This window comes from Coturnix japonica, chromosome Z (genome assembly GCF_054131305.1).
Source record: "Coturnix japonica strain WE chromosome Z, WE-NBRP24, whole genome shotgun sequence".
NCBI lineage: Eukaryota > Metazoa > Chordata > Aves > Galliformes > Phasianidae > Coturnix > Coturnix japonica.
In genome coordinates this window covers 32,701,927-32,717,710 of record NC_140702.1, presented here as the reverse complement: position 1 = coordinate 32,717,710, position 15,784 = coordinate 32,701,927, and the positions used below count along the sequence as shown (strand labels likewise).

The following is a 15,784-nucleotide window of genomic DNA, read 5'->3' as shown; positions in this document are numbered from 1 at the left end:
TTTTGTAATTTGGCTGGTGTTGGGCGTGCGGGGAGCGGCACCTGAGGGGGAGTCGGGAAAGGGACGGGATTTCTGGCGCGGCTCCCTGCGAGGAGACAGCGTGGTCGGAACTTCCGCCTCGCACAGCCCGTCAGTGAGATTGGGATTTGGTTTTTCTCCTTGTTGAAACTCTCTCGTTGTTGTTTAGTGTTACTGGGTTTATTAAATTGCCGTTCGTTCTCAGATCATTCTTTTTTTTTTTTTTTTTTTTTTTTTTTTTTTAAGACCCAATCGCAATCTCCCTTCCCTTCCCCCCTCCCGAAACGCACGTGGTCGAGCCGGGCCGCACCGCGCTGTTAGAGAAGGGAGGCACTTTTGTTCCTTCTCCCTTGGGTTTGTTCCCACTGTCACAGAGTGAGCTCTAGAGGGAACTCCGTGACATTTTTGGTGGAGAATGCGGGCAATGTTTTGGGCAGTAATGAAGTGGCTTATTTCAGCAGCCCTGTACGTAGGACTGACAGTCCTTATGTTCCTGTGGTCCCGGCTTCAGAGCATCGTGTTGGGGGGGTTAGTTGTACAATCATTCTGCCAATGGCAGCCAGTGATAGGGATACCTGCCTGGCTCCCTTTCAGCCTAACGAACATCACAGACACTCTGCTTGGACTGGCTCACGAATGCTCTGAGTTCCTTAAGTATGACTGGGGTGTCAAATTGGATACTGTGTTGTTAGTCTCTCTAATTATAATAATTGTAGTAACTTACTATAAAGGGCAGAGAGACTTGCAAAGAATAGTGAGAGACTGGCAAGAAATAGTGAGAGACTTAGGAAAAAGGCCAGAAGCATCGGGACCCCCGGTGTCAGGTAATCTCACTCCTGAACACCAGAGGGACCTTGAGAAATCAAATGAACATTTGAGTGAGGGATGGTGTAACTCAGGGGGATCTCAGAACGAATGGCTTATGATGGAGATAGAGAGTCTCAAAAATGAGATCCAAACCCTAAGGAAAAGGCTCCAAGTCAATCCCAGCCAACCACAGGAAGCACCAGCATCAGTGTCAGTCACCCCAGTGGAAGGCCAGAGATGGGAACGTGTGTCCTCACATCTGGAATGGAAGGAGGAAGTAGGAGGAAGATCCTGGCGAGGGGCCCTCCCCAAAACCACCAAGGAAGGCAACTCGGAAGACTAACAGACACGGAGAAGATAGTGATGATGAGGGGGAAGTCACTGTTTCCTCTATTCATAAACCTATGAAAATTACTGAAATCCATGGCATGATAAAGGAGTTTGCCCGATTCCCAGGTGAACGCGTTGTCACTTGGCTGCTTCGGTGTTGGGACAATGGGGCTGCCAGCATGTCCCTAAGTTGCAATGAGGCTCGTCAATTAGGAAAAACTGCTCGAAACTCATCTATTGATAGAGGGATCAGCAGATGTCTCGATGGAGTCACCACTCTCTGGGAGAGGATGATATCAGCTGTAAAGGCAACCTGTCTTCTCAGAAGTGATTTGGAGCCTGTACTGGAAAAATGGAGTACAGCTGAGGAAGGTATCCAGTACCTGAGAGAAATGGCTGTGGCAGAAATGCTGTTCGATCCCATGTTTGTCCCTAAGGACCCAGAGGATGGCCATGACCCAGAGAATGTGAGCAGTACTCCGGAAATATGGAAGAATCTCACATGGTCAGCACCAGAGAGGTATTCCAGTATACTATTAACGACCGCTAACAGGTATGAAGAGCTGGATAGAAGACCTCCAATTTTTCAGCTCATCCTTTCACTGCAAAATACAGAAAGCACACTAGTGCCATACCGTGCCACCATCGCAGCCATCTGCCTAATAACAGAGAGACTGGACCAAATAGAGAGAAAACAATACTGCATGCTGAAGAACTGGTCCGTGGCAAGGAACCACAGTGAACCTGTGGCAGTCTCAGCCATCAGACGCAAACGCACACCTGTCCGAGTGAATGACCGCAGTGAGCCTATGTCACATGGTGCCATGTGGAACTACCTGCGTGACCAAGGAGAGGATATGAGGAAGTGGCATGACGAACCCAGATTTTGCACTGTGAGCACGGGTAAGAGAATTGCAAAAGAGGTCAGCCACTACTGAGGTTGCCTCTGCCGCTGCAGACAACCAATAGAGGGACCCTGCCCTTATCTAGGGGTGGGGGAGAGGGATAATAGAGTGTAGTGGACTGTGTGGATTCGGTGGCCTGGCCCATCAGAACCGCAGAAATATAAGGCACTGGTGGATACCGGGGCACAGTGCACTCTGATACCCTCAGGTTACAAAGGGACAGAACAGATACACATACTTGGGGTGACTGGGGGTTAGCAGGAACTATCTGTGTTGGAGGCCGAGATAAACCTCACTGGTAGAGACTGGCAGAAACATCATATAGTGACTGGCCAGGGGGCTCCTTGCATACTTGGGATAGATTACCTAAAAAGAGGACATTTCAAGGACCCCAAAGGATACCGATGGGCTTTTGGAATAGCTGCTACAGAAATAGACAACATTAAGCAGCTGTCTGATTTGCCTGGCCTATCAGGGGACCCGTCTGCTGTGGGGTTATTACAGGTGGAAGAACAACGGGTACCAATTGCCACAAGAATGGTACACAGATGACAGTACCATACTAATAGAGATTCCTTGCTCCCCGTCCACAATCTAATTCAACAACTAGAAAGTCAGGGAGTAATTAGTAAAACCCATTCATCTTTCAACAGCCCCATATGGCCAGTGCGCAAAGCCAGTGGAGAATGGAGGCTGACAGTAGACTATCGTGGCCTTAATGAGGTCACACCCCCATTGAGTGCTGCTGTGCCAGACATGTTGGAACTCCATTATGAACTGGAATCGAAAGAGGCAAAATGGTATGCCACCATTGATATTGCCAATGCATTCTTCTCTGTCCCTTTGGCCACAGAGTGGAGGCCACAGTTTCCCTTTACTTGGAGGGGTGTTCAGTACACCTAGAAGATCAGGTGAAAGATCTGCACAGCCTTGTGGTAGAGCTAAACAAGAAGTAGAACAGCTGAGAGTCATCTGAGATTATGAGAGGGGATTGATGGCAGGCTCCCACTCTACTGTTCCTACAGAAAGGGTGTGGGGGATATGCTCCTCAAGCAGTGGTTTCTCACAGTCAGGTGGGAAAGGGTGACCTCAGAGACAGCAAGGGATGGAAACATGTCCCTGCATGGGGCAACAAGCAGACTGCCCTGCCAGCTGTCCCACCTTCCCAGGTACCCTTACATAAACAGGCATGGGGCTCTGGAGCTGGAGGAACTGGGGGATGTGGATGTCGGTGAAAGGCTGCCCAAGGCTTGTCAGTCTGCTCCCCGTTTTGCTACAGCATCAGTCAGGAAAAAAAGAAGGGCTGTCATCCCAGGGGACTCTGTTCTGAGGGGAACGGAGCATCCAGTATGCCACTCGGACCCATCCCACAGTGAGGTGTATTGTCTGCCTGGAGTGCGGGTGAGAGATGTTGCTAGGAACATCAGTTGCCTGGTTAAGTTCTCTGATTATGATCCGTTACTAGTTTTCCACATTGAAAATGAAGAGGTAGGCAAAATAAGTTCTTGGGTGATCAAGAGGGACTTCAGGGCTCTGGGAAGTCTGCTGTAAGGATGAGGAGCTCAAGTAGTGTTCTCCTCTGTCCTCTCAGTTGGTGACTGGAATCTGGACAAAAGGAGGAGGGTGGCCACGCTGAATGACTGGCTTTGAGAATGGATTTGAGCTCAGGGCTTTGGGTGCTATAGCTTGGGATGCTGCCTTGAAGTACCAGCCCAACCCTGGCTTTCCCTGCTCTTCCCCAGGGCACAATCCTGGTGGCTCTGACCTTAGCTGGGAAGCTGAGATCACCATGGGCAACAAGAGAGTGTTGCTGAGGTTCCCCTTTATTCCTCCCACAGGTGTTTGAGCTCAGGGCTTTGGGTACTGTGGCTTCGGATGCAGCCTTGAGAAAGGGGGAATGCTGATGGCAGATGGAAGCCAACTGACTAGAAGGGCCACAAACATTCTAGGGAGCAAGTTGGCTGTAATGGTTAGCAGGCCTTTAAATTAGGTATGATGGGGGAAGGGGTGTTCTGTGTGATAGAGAAGCGTGTGGGAAGGCTGTCACCTTGGGAGGTGGTAGGGGAATACCCCAGACTTGTCCTGGAGGTATTAGGGAGGGCTCTTCTGAGAAGGCAACAAGGCCTATAGCTGATCTGAAGCGTCTCTCTACCAATGTGCCCAGTATGGGAAATAAACAGGAGAAGCTGGTAACCATGGCATAATTGGGAAAGCATGACCTATTTGCAATCACAAAAACATAGTGAGATGAATTTCAAGCTTGGAATGCCCTGATGAAGGACTACAGGCTTTACAGAAGGGATGGTTAGGAGGGGTTCGGGAGTTGCCTTTTATGTTAGGAATTGGGTGGATTGCAAAAAGCTGTGTCTGAGGAACAGCCATGATCAGGTCAAGAGTTTGTGGGATAAAATTAAGGATTGGTGCAGTAATGTCTTTACCAGAATATTTACACATAAGGTTCAGACCTTCACTTGCTTTGTCTGTTTTTTTTTATTTTGTTTTGTTTTGGGTATGTTGTTGTTGCTGTTTTAAACACTATTGGCCAAAAAAGAAAACAAATAAACAAAAAAAGTAAAATTAATAATTTTCATGATGTGTTAATTGTTGCGTTAAAACTTTCAACTGGTTGATGTTAGGAAACTTGAAAACATAGCAGGTTCTGTCTCTTTAATTTCAGCTACTTGTGGTGAAGAGCAGGGAAATGCCTTATCGGGATGCAGTTTTAGCAGTTATCTGACAGTGTATTGTCAGCTAACAAGAAACAACGGTAGAGGATTGTATCCCTTGTGTGAAACTCATCATTTACATCTTTAATACTTAGTAGTTAATGTTCAGGAGCTCACAAGCCTGTGAGCAAAACAGCTGCTGAACTGATGGTGAATGTTTGTCTTCCTCCTCTGTCCTGCTGTGGCTGTCACTTGCCTCACAGCAAAAGCAGGAAAGCCTAGGCAGCATGGCTGTTCTCAGACCTACTTCCAAAGCTTACTGGGTAAGCATGTGTTCCTGCTGGGGGGGAGTTTGGTGTATGCTATTTCAGCCCCAGGGTTCTGAGCCAGCCCCACCTGGGTGGGGCAACAGGTCACAGAAGGGCCCTTTGTGACCTATCCCTGTGACACACAGAAACAGCTGGCACCACCCTGGAGGCACTTCAGTGTCCGTTTGGACAGCGAGGTGACAGGGCAGGAGTGTTGGGTTTGGCGAGGAGCTCCCAAGCGCAGCCCACATCGTTTCCCTTTACCCCTGGCAGCCCCGTGGCTGCTACCTTCCCATCCTTAGCCTTCATCTCACAGGATGGAGAAGCGACCCCCCAGGTACCCCAGGGTGGCCTGGGCAGAGAGTGTGGCTCCCCAGGAGAGAAGACCTCCAGTGGAGTCTGATGAAGTGACCGAGATGCAGTCATTGCATGCTGGTGAGTGAGGGTCGCCAGCAGGGTGGGCAGGGCTGAGTCAGCGAGTGCCTGCTGCTCAACACCAGGGCTCCTTGTCCTGGTAGCCAGGGGCAGCCCCTGCCAGGGGAGCAAGCACAGGGCTAGAGAAGGCAGAGCTCCTTCCTCTGCTTGTGCCTGCCTTTGGCCCTTCAACAGCACTGCTCACTCTGCTTCTTTGTTAGATGCTGACTGCCTGCCTCCTGGTGCAAAGGAGGAGAATGAGGAGATGGAGGAGAAGGAGGCCTTAAGTATCATAGAAAACTTCCTCAGGAGAACAGAAAAGGTAACAGCTGTGCCGACATCTACTGTTGGTCCCTCTGGCTCTGCCTTCAGGCTGCAGGAGAGCCACCAGCTGGACAGAGCTGCTGCCCTCCAGGGATCCCACACTGCTCCACAGCCTGCAATGCTCTAGGCCTACTGGACCCTGTTCTCCCAGCTCACACTCTCTTCTTGTCTCTGTGTGGTGGCCAGGAGGATAAGCTCAAGGTGATGTTCCTGGAGAGCATCTGCAGCATTGGTAGAATCAGCAAAAACAAGGGCTTTTGTGACAGCCTGGCTATTTTCTGCCGTAAGAAGAAATTGGCAGAGAAAGTCAAGGTGAGAGGACAATGTAAGAGGTTGTGGTAGGGGGCAGAGCTGCCCACGTACTGGCACCCTGTGCACTGGCAAGGGTGGACGGGGTGACTGTGAGTGCTGCTGAGATGTCAGCAGTGGGATATGCAGGGTGCCTTTGCATTCTGGTGCTGGGCTGGGGGCACTGGGGCTCCCCTGGCATTACTGATCAGCCACCACGTCTGCTGGTGCTGGTGACTGCTAGGTCCTATCTTGGTTGTTCTCTACAGGAGCTGCTGGAAAATGAGCCCATGGACCAGCTGTGCACAGCAGTGCGGTACCAAGCCATGCTTGCAGTCGCTGCCTTGAGGTACCTGCCCAACCTTGGCTTTCCCTGCTCTTCCCCAGGGTACAATCCTGGAGGCTCTGACCTCAGCTTGGTGACATCCCCCATGTGGGCAGGGAAGCCCTCAGCTCTCCTCTGCCCTGGGCTTCTCCAGAAGTCACAGGAAGCCCTGAAGCTCCCTGCAGTGTCTCGGCTCTTGCCCAAGAGCGGGAGGCATCAGGACTATCCTCCAGGCCAGTCCTGTGGAGAAGGCACCTCCCAGCCAGGCTCTACATCCCTTCAAGGGAGCCTTGCCCAGGAGAGAACTTGTTCCACCTCTGCCTCAGCATCAAGGCACTGCTCCCAACATCAGGGTCTCTCTATTTGCAGTGAAATGAAGGCCATTTCGGAGGATGAAATAATGCCTCTCGCATTTATGTGCTTCAAAGCCATCTCCTATCTTCCTCCAGAAGAGGACCTGAACATCTGCCTTTACAATCAAGTACGTACTGGGCGATCTACTTAGTTCTCACTGAAATCAGGGAACAGGTGAACAAGGGCCTTTCATAGAAAAATTCCTAGGCTTTGGGGAAAATCAAAAGACCAGTGGGACATGTTGACATTTCTGTAGTCAAGACAATGCAACTGGGCAAATATAAGGGAAAGGTAGTCAAAGAAACTGGTTTTGAATGGTTTAAGTGAAGGAGTTGGGTCAAGGAAGGAACATCAACCTTAGGAAGACTTCTGACATCATCCCAACGACCACCAGAGTGAGACTGCCACTCGGAACTTCACACGCGTCAGTAGGAGGGACAGCTTGTAAATGAGTTCCCAGAAAAACAATGAATATGCTATTACTTTCTTGGAAATCTGATAAATACGTATATGCTTGCCATAGAACTTTCCAATGCTTCATACCTGCTTTCCAACCTGGTTTTGGTAATAGAGTCCAATTCTGCATGTCACCATGGCTCTGGATTATTCACGTGCAGAGATTACTAAAGATCCTTGCAGGCCAGGTCTTGGCCTCACTTCTCCTCCCACCCCTTCCCTCTCATTCTTGCCATGGGCCAGGCTACACGTCCGGTGTTGCACTCAGCAGCTTTGCTGCCGTGCCACCTCCCCCAGGCTGTGCATAGATCTTCTGATGTCCTTCCTTGGCGGTCAGAGTGGTTCACAGCACTTTCCTTGGGGTGAGAGGGCTCTCTGAGAGACTTCCACAACCTGTTGCTCTCTCTTCTCAGACTCTGCATGCTATGGAGATAATGCTGCAGAAGCTGTTGGTCAGCCGTCGCACCTCCAGCAGAAAGGAGCTGCAGAACATCTTGCAGGTTTGTCTATTGCGGAGCTCTATCCCCAGAGTTCACTTTGGTAGAACTGGAACGCTCTTTATAGGAGTGACACTGGCAGCAGCAGGAACCTGCAAGGGACCTCTGGCACTAGGCCTGTGAAGGGCTGGGCACCAGCTCAGCAGAAGCCTAGACAGATGCTGTGATTCCAGCCGGGAGCTCAGCAGAGCTGCTTCTGCTGGAGGGGGCATCAGCAGCTCCCAGGCAAACCAGCAATTCCTCTCCTCACAGGTGCTTCTGCCCTTCACCGAATCCCAGAGAAAAACTGTGCGTGAGAGGGCCATGGAGCAGATCTGGAAGCTTTGTGGTTTCATGGCCACCGGTTTCTGTGAGGAGGTAAGGAGCCAGGACCTTTCCAGCCATCTTCCCTTCTCTGCATCCCAGAGCAGCCTGCAGCTCAGGGTTCCCTGCAAGACAAGCTTGGGCAGAGCTGGGAGCCCACAGCATGTATCTGCCCTGGAGCCAGAGTCTTCACCCTTCCATTTACTCTGGTTCTCCCCTCCAGGCCATGTTCTTTCACTCAACATGACATGTCTTCTCTCACTTTTCCATTCTTACCGTAGCCATTTGGAAAACTCCTCCAACCTCCTCAGAGAACAGACATCGTCCTCATGGCCCTTGAAAGGACCACTGCAGACTGCGTTGATGAGGACGATGCATGGGCCGAAATTATACTGAAAGAAGTTCTGAGACAGCCTGGCATCTGGCTGATGCACGTAAGCAGTCTGAGGCTGGATTACTGTACCCTGCCTGCCCAGATCAGGCACCTGAAGCCACTTTTAAGCCAGCAAAGAACAGTGGGAGGGGCAGTAACATTATTGGCAGCTGGGCAAATGGCTGCAGTACTGTGGCAGCAGCAATCTCCTTGTGTCCTCCCAACAGGTGCCAGTGATTATGGGGTTCATCTACAGACGCTTAAAAAGCAACAAAACATCAGTTCAGCAGACACTCCTCTCAGTACTTGATGTGCTGGCCTACCAGTTCCCTAGGCATGTGCTGACAGCTGTGTTGATCCACCTTCCACAGACTGACAGGTACCAGCCCTGACAGCTCCTCGGGAAGGCCATCTCAGCCCCTCCTGTTTGCCCAGGCCGGGCCCCCAGGCCTCCAAAAGCATTCGGGGCAGCAGGGCCAGGGCCGCAGCAAAGCCTGTATGCTGCCGGGCCTGCCTGAGTGATAGCACTGTGCCTGAGGGGCAGCCCTGCTGACGCAGTGTTGCTCTTTGTTTGCAGCACTACTATGGATATGTGGAAGAGCGTGCTCTCCTTCACACGTTCATCGGAGAGGGTCTTAGAAGTGCTGTGCACTGTGATCATGGAGGAAGAATTCTGTGGGATCCCCACAGTGGAGTTGGACCTCCTTCGCCTGACTGTGAGTTACCAGGAATTGCACTCTGCTTTCTGTCAGGGGTCTTTTTCACCAGTTCCATGCTTACCGATGCCTTGTTCCCAGAATGTTAGGCTTGAAAAAGGCAGGGGTTGATTTGGGGACATGGATGGGTGACCAGGGAGAGCCATTGCCTCCGTGTAGGCTGAGCAGTCCGCAGGGCTGGAGAGGGAATTACCTTTGATTGTCAGTGTGGCAACTGACTGTAGTACAGTTGCAGTAGTATTCTTCCCGTGTCTTCCCAACAGGTGCCAGAGATTCTTAGGTCCATCCATAGAAACCTGGAAGGAAGTTGTGCATCACTTCAGCAGACTCTCTTCTCACTGCTGGATATGCTGGCCAGCCACTTTCCTAGAGATGTGATGATGTGTGTGATGACCGACCTTCCACAGAGTGACAGGTACCAGCCCTGACAGCCCCGGGATCTCGTTCACGTTAAGAGCAGGCTTGGAGGCACTCTGTCTGCCAGAGCAAAGCAAAGCTGCAGGAAATCCCTGAGGAGCAGGCCCTCCATTCCACTGTGCTTTCCAGCACTGGTGGGATGATCAGGGCCGCAGCAGCCACTGCTGACCAAGACAACACAGGGCCCCCATCAAGCTCCTCGGGAAGGCCATCTCAGCCCCTCCTGTTTGCCCAGGCCGGGCCCTCAGGCCTCCAAAAGCATTCGGGGCAGCAGGGCCAGGGCCGCAGCAAAGCCTGTATGCTGCCGGGCCTGCCTTAGTGATTGCACTGTGCCTGAGGGGTATCCCTGGTGACGCAGTGTTGCTCTTTGTTTGCAGCACTACTATGGATATGTGGAAGGGCGTGCTTTCTTCTACACAGTCATCAGAGAGGGTCTTAGAAGCGCTATTCTTGGCACTCAAGAGGGGCTTTTTCTGTGGCATCCACACAGCAGAGTTGGACCTCCTTCGCCTGACTGTGAGTTTCCAGACAATGCACCGTACTCTTTTTCAGGGCTCTTTTTCTCCAGTTCCCTGCTTTTTCCTGTCTTGCCCCCCAGAACAGGAAGCTAGGAAAATGTAGGGGTTGATTTGAGGTCACGGATGTGTGACCAGGGAGAACCGTTGCCTCTGTCCAGGTTGAGAAGTCTGCAGGGCTGGAGAGGGAATTACCTGTGGCCACCCACGTGTGGTGCCACTTTTGTGCCAGATCCTGCTTCTGCAGGTTAATTGCTTTTCACAGGCGTGAGAGCAAGAGGCTGTGGCTGGTCAGGGGGCAGGAGGAGCAGGCTTTGTTTGTCACAGTTTGGTTATTCCTGGTGATGTGAGGCCAGGGTTTGGGGACCTGTTCAGCCTCTGTACAACAAAGCATCTGCTGCCAAACATTAACTTTCAGAGCCTCCACTGCTCTCTTTGCTGCCAGCACCAGGCATTCTCCCCAGGTGCCTCAGCAGGGATTTGGAGACTATGCAGGCAGCTTGTTCCCCAGAGGCACCGCTGAAGGCCAGACCTGTTTCCTCCTTGTCTGAATGGGAGCTCAGCTTTGACCAGGTTGGGTGTCTGGGGAGCACTCTGAGACACAGGCACCCCATGATTGAAACCTGTTGCATTGCTTTGCATGAACACAACACACCTTTGTGCAGAGTATGCCTCTGAACCACCTCATTAGCACTGCTGATGATGTGGCCTGCTCTCCACAGCTCTTGGGTATCTGAATCCATTTTAAGCCAGCATAGAACAAATGGAGGAGCAGTGATGTCACTGTTAGTGTGGCAACTGGCTGTAGTACAGTTGCAGCAATGTTCTCCCTGTGTCTTCCCAACAGGTGCCAGAGATTCTTAGTTCCATCCATAGAAACCTGAGAGGAAGGTGTGCATCATCTCAGCAGACTCTCTTCTCATTGCTGAAAATGCTGGCCAGCCAGTTTCCCAGAGATACGCTGATGAGTGTGTTGACCCACCTTCCACAGTGTGACAGGTACCATCCTTGAAATCCCTGCAGTCTTTTTCATGTGAGGAGTGGGTCTCGGAGATGTTCTTGCTGCCAGACCCAAGCAAAGCTGCCGCCCTGAGGAGCAGGCCCTCCATTCCACTGTGCTTTCCATTGCCAGTAGGCCGGTCAGGGCCGCAGCAGACAGTGCCGTTTAAGGCAGCCCAGAGATCCCATCAGGAGGATGCAGGGTGGCAGAGCCAGGGCTGGATAATGGCCTGTGGCCTGCCAGGCCTTCCCAAGCCGTGGTGCTGTGGCTCGGGTAGCCCTACTGACAGAGCATGGCTCTTCATTTGCAGCACTACTCTGAACATGTGGAAGAGCATCCTTGCCCCAGCAGGAACTTCAGAGAGGGTCTTCAAAGAGCTGCGCAGTGTTCTTCAGGACCAGCAGCTGTGTGTGACCTTCAGCATCACCACAGTGGATCTTGGTCTCCTTGGCCTGACTGTGAGTTACTACACAGGGCACCTCGCTCTCCTGCTATGGAGGAGAGGGCTATCTTTCCTCAGTTCCCTACCTTGCCATGCCTTGCCCCCCAGACAATAAAGCTGGGGAAGGGCAGGGGAAGTGTCAGGGCCATGGCTGAAGTGCCTGTGGCCGCCCATGCCAGGTACCATTTTTGTGCCAGCTCCCGCTGGTCATTCGCTCCTCAGACGCAGAAGGGCAAGAGGCTGTGGCTGGCCAGAGGGCAGGAGTAGCAGGCCAAAAAGTCATCTGGTGTAGTGCTGGGCCTGCTGCAGAGAGAGACTGTGAAGCCCTCCAAAGGCACTGTTGCCACAGGCCAGGCTGTGTGGCCCCAGTGCCCTGGCCAGAGCTGTGAAAGAAGCAAGAAGCTGCAGGGTGCCCCGGGGAGTCCTGCTGCCTCTGTCTGGCTCTCACTGCTGTGTTCGTTTCAGGTGATGCAGCCCACTGAAGGGATCCTGCAAGAGTTGTGTAACGCAGACCTCTTCCAGACGTTTCTGAAGATTAAAAGCTTGCCACTGCTCTGGCTGGGGCTCAGAGGCCTTGTCCTTCTGTCAGAGAGAGCTGAGATGGTGAGCAGGACCTAGTCAAACAAAAACCCTGTTGGCATCCTTGTGCTAGAGCAGTGGGCAGTGTTGTGCCTTGACCTTGCCTGAGACTCAAGAATCTGAATGATGGCCATGGTGGGTCCTGATGGCTCCCTGGCAACTTGCCAGATGGATTACTTGGGGGCCTGTTGGGACAGGGGGTGGCTAACCTGGGACGTGGAGTCCTTGCTCTTCTGCTCTCCTTCACCCATCTCCTCATGTCTGTATCAGTGCACCCATGGGCACCACCCGCTCAGATGCTTCCATTCCTATGGAGCTCCTGCTGCCAGGGAGCAAGGCGTGTGGCTGGCACTGTGAAATCAGAGCTTTTAGGCCAGGGAGGTCATTGCCCTCTTGATGAAAAGGAATCTGTGTTTTGTACAGGCAAGAGAAATGCGGGCCCTGTTGCCAGATGTCATAGATGCCCTGCAGTTTGGCAACGTTCACATCACTCTTAATGCACTGAGTATCTTCAGGAACGTGATGAATCATCTGGGGAAGATGGCATTGCGTCACATCGCTCTGGAGCTGGCTGACGAGCTCCTGCATCTTTTTAATCACGTAAGTCTGCAGTGGGAGACTGAGATCTCCGGATGGGTGCTCGGCTGGAATGCGCTCTTCTCTCTTTGCTCCTCTGGGCTATCGTGGGATTTCTTCTGGGCTCTGTAGCCCATCAGGCCTTGTCCCTGGCAGCTTGGTTGTTCTTGGTGATGTGAGGCCCCTGTGCTGGGGCCCAGCCTGATCACAGCGAAAGCACCTGCTGCCAAGGGTTACTTTCAGGTTCTCCAGTGGCCCCTTTACTGTCAGCACCAGGCATTCTCCCCAGGTGTGGCAGCAGAGAGGTGGAGGCTAAGCAGGCAGCCTGTGCCCTGGAGGCACTGCCGAAGGGCAGCCCTGTCTCCTTTCCAGGTGCTTGTGGAGCTCTTCTTTGACGTGGTAGTGTGGCTGGCGGGAGCAGTCTGAGGCACAGGCACTGAGTGCTGGAAACCTGTGGTGTTGATTAGCATGAATTCACAGCACATTTATGCAGAATGTGACTGAAGCATCTCACTTTGCTTCAGCCACATCTTCTCTTGCGCTCACCTTGGGCAACAAGAGAGTGTTGCTGAGGTCCCCCTTTATTCCTCCTTCAGGTGTCAGATGAAGTACGGGAGTCTTCCATCCTCCTCTTCAAAGATGTGATAGAGGCTGTGGTGTGGTGGCAAAAGGGAAAAATGAAGAAGAAAGTACACTGGGGCCTGATCCCTCTGCTCTTTCGAAACAGCGATGAGAGCTCGAGCGTTGCACAGGTATGAATTTCAGACCAGGCCAGTATGCAGGCAGGAGTGTGCCTTACACTTCAGGGGGTGGTCTGAGAATGGAGGGTGAGGGCAGCAGGTATTCCAGGTCCTGGGATGTGTGTCTATGGTGCCACCTCCCAACATCTTTTGCTCTGTAGGCTGCTAGGGAAGCCCTTGTTGCTTGTGCAAAGTTCCTGAACTGGCAGGAGATCGAGCACCAGGCCATGAAGAGGAATACACTGGGGATCATGGAGTGCTTGGTGAGGACAACTCCGCAATCCCCACCCCTTTGATGAGGAAAGGGACTCTGGCAGTGGGGCCGCACCTGTATCTGGGAAGCAAGGCAAGCCCCATGCCTTTGTGTTCTCCAGCTACAACAGGACAGGAGGAGGGTGCAAAAATACCTGTGGCAGAGCGTGCTGCACCTGAAGGATTCTCAGGCTTCTCTGCGACAAGAGGCGCTCTCATTCATTGGTGAGCTCATCCCCTGGGTCCCTCTTTGAGCCCCGTCCTTGGCAGCAAGGCATAGCCCTGCAGCCTGCAGGTACTCTCTGCCCATGGCAGTAGCCCTCATCGGTGCCTTGCTCAGGTCCTCAGTCAGGCACCATCCCTGCCTGGGATGCAGGACTGCAAGCAGCTGGGCTGGCTGGACTGTGCTCCTGGGAGCGTGCTGGGTAGTGGGGATCTGACGTGAGCTCTGTATCTAGGGCTGGTGAGGCTCCACTGTGACCGATGTCAGGGAAACTGGAAGAAAACCTACAGTGGTGAGTGAGAACAGTGCCATGTGTGATGGGGCTGAGGGCAGGGGACAGAGCCTGAGCAGTGTGCAGCTGTGTTTTTCCCTGCTCAAAGGAAATGCTGCAGAGACAGAGGAACATCCTTGGGGCAGATGGAAGTATCCTGAGCAGTGCCTTCCAGGTAATCCCTTAGTTTCAGGCGCTCCTCCTGGCCTGGAAAAGTGATGGGTGGGGCTGGCATGGTCTGAAGGGGTTGGTGGGTTTCAACCCTGTTTTGTTTCCTTCTGTTGCAGTCCTCCTTCCTTTGGAATATGACACCCATCCAGTGGTCCATTCTTTGGCAACTCTGACAGTCCTGGAGCTGATACAATCACAGCGGCAGGCAAAATCAGGATGGGACAGGCTTGTAGAACTGTGTTGCCGGCTGTGGCCATTCCCTCTTTCCTCACGAGGATGACTGATTAATGCTTCCGTTATGAAGCTGTTCCTTTGGCTGTCTCCTGGTGGATTGAAGCATCGAGAATGGACGGAAATCAGAGGATTGGTCTAGATGCAAGAGCGTATCCTCAGAATTCTTGCTCCCAGTACAAAATGGGGAGGTGCTACCGATTCCCCAGAAGGGCTAAAGGCCTTTCATGAGGATACAGGTGCATTGGAGAGCTGAACAGTCAGCAGCAGCATGCATTCCCACTGAAGAAGATAAAGTCTTAAACTGGCATACATCATTCCAGGCTTGCGAAGGAGTGGCAGGAAAGCTGTCTGATGAAAAGGGATCTTGGTATACTGTTGGCTGAATATGAGCCAGTGGTGTGCCGAGGTGCCTATTAGAATGGTTGGTGAGCAAGACTCAGGAAGTAATGATGCCCCTGTTCTAGGCACTGATGAGGTCCCACCTGAAGTACTGCGTTCAGTTCAGTACGTAACCTCAGTACAGAAGGGACGTTGAGGTGCTGGAGCAGGTCTGAAGAAGGGCAGCAAGGCTTGTCAATGGCTAGGAAAATATGCCCTATGAGGAGCAACTAAAGCTTTTTTAGGCTGGGGAAGAGGAGGCTGAGATAGCTCCTAAAGTAATGTCTCCTCTTTATTTTCATGGAATCTACAACAGATGCAATGAGTGCAGTAACTTTTTGGTAGAGAGGATTTTCAGCTGCAAAGTAATTTATTTATTTATTTATTTATTTTTTCCAATGAGGTCCCTACCTTCAGCTCTGCATTTTCACTACCACATGAACAACAGCCTTAATACTGTGATCGTAACCATGTGCAGCAGTGAAGGTGACCACAGCTACCATATTGCCAAGATCATAAAATAAGCAGCATTACTTTCAAAGCAGCCCCCATAACATAATAGAAATAATGTATGTAAGTAACAAAAGTTATCTTTTAAAATATTTAAAATGTTAAAACAAAGAAGAGAGCAACAAAGTCATAAAACAATTGGAATACGTTGTGAAATTAATTCATCAGTCGTTGCAACTCTTAGTGAGGGTCTTTGTCAGAGATTTTTGACAGTAACTGTTCCCAAATGTAGACAGTGCCAAAAAAGGTGATGACATGAACAACACCTGATTGTAAAGCGATGCATACCTTTCTCTGCTAAGACTGGGCTTCTGAAAGTCCAGCAGAGAGACAGGATCAGAGTTTTGAGTTGAATGTCTGATTGCAACTCTACGTTCCATTTGAAAATCTGC

The 15,784-nt window shown here is 51.6% G+C and overlaps 1 protein-coding gene across 1 annotated transcript; it reads left to right on the top strand.

Moving 5' to 3' along the window:
* Positions 1-5,233: 5,233 nt before the first annotated feature.
* LOC146753897 (uncharacterized) lies at positions 5,234-14,692 on the top strand. Its single transcript, XM_085528141.1, has 18 exons — positions 5,234-5,469; positions 5,670-5,770; positions 7,945-8,049; positions 8,277-8,429; positions 8,596-8,747; positions 8,946-9,084; positions 9,348-9,499; positions 9,879-10,017; positions 10,864-11,015; positions 11,327-11,474; positions 11,924-12,061; positions 12,461-12,637; positions 13,210-13,365; positions 13,515-13,616; positions 13,728-13,830; positions 14,064-14,120; positions 14,209-14,274; positions 14,387-14,692. Exons 1-18 carry the CDS (start codon positions 5,352-5,354, stop codon positions 14,548-14,550), a joined length of 2,322 nt encoding a protein of 773 aa, XP_085384267.1. The 5' UTR covers positions 5,234-5,351; the 3' UTR covers positions 14,551-14,692.
* Positions 14,693-15,784: the final 1,092 nt, after the last annotated feature.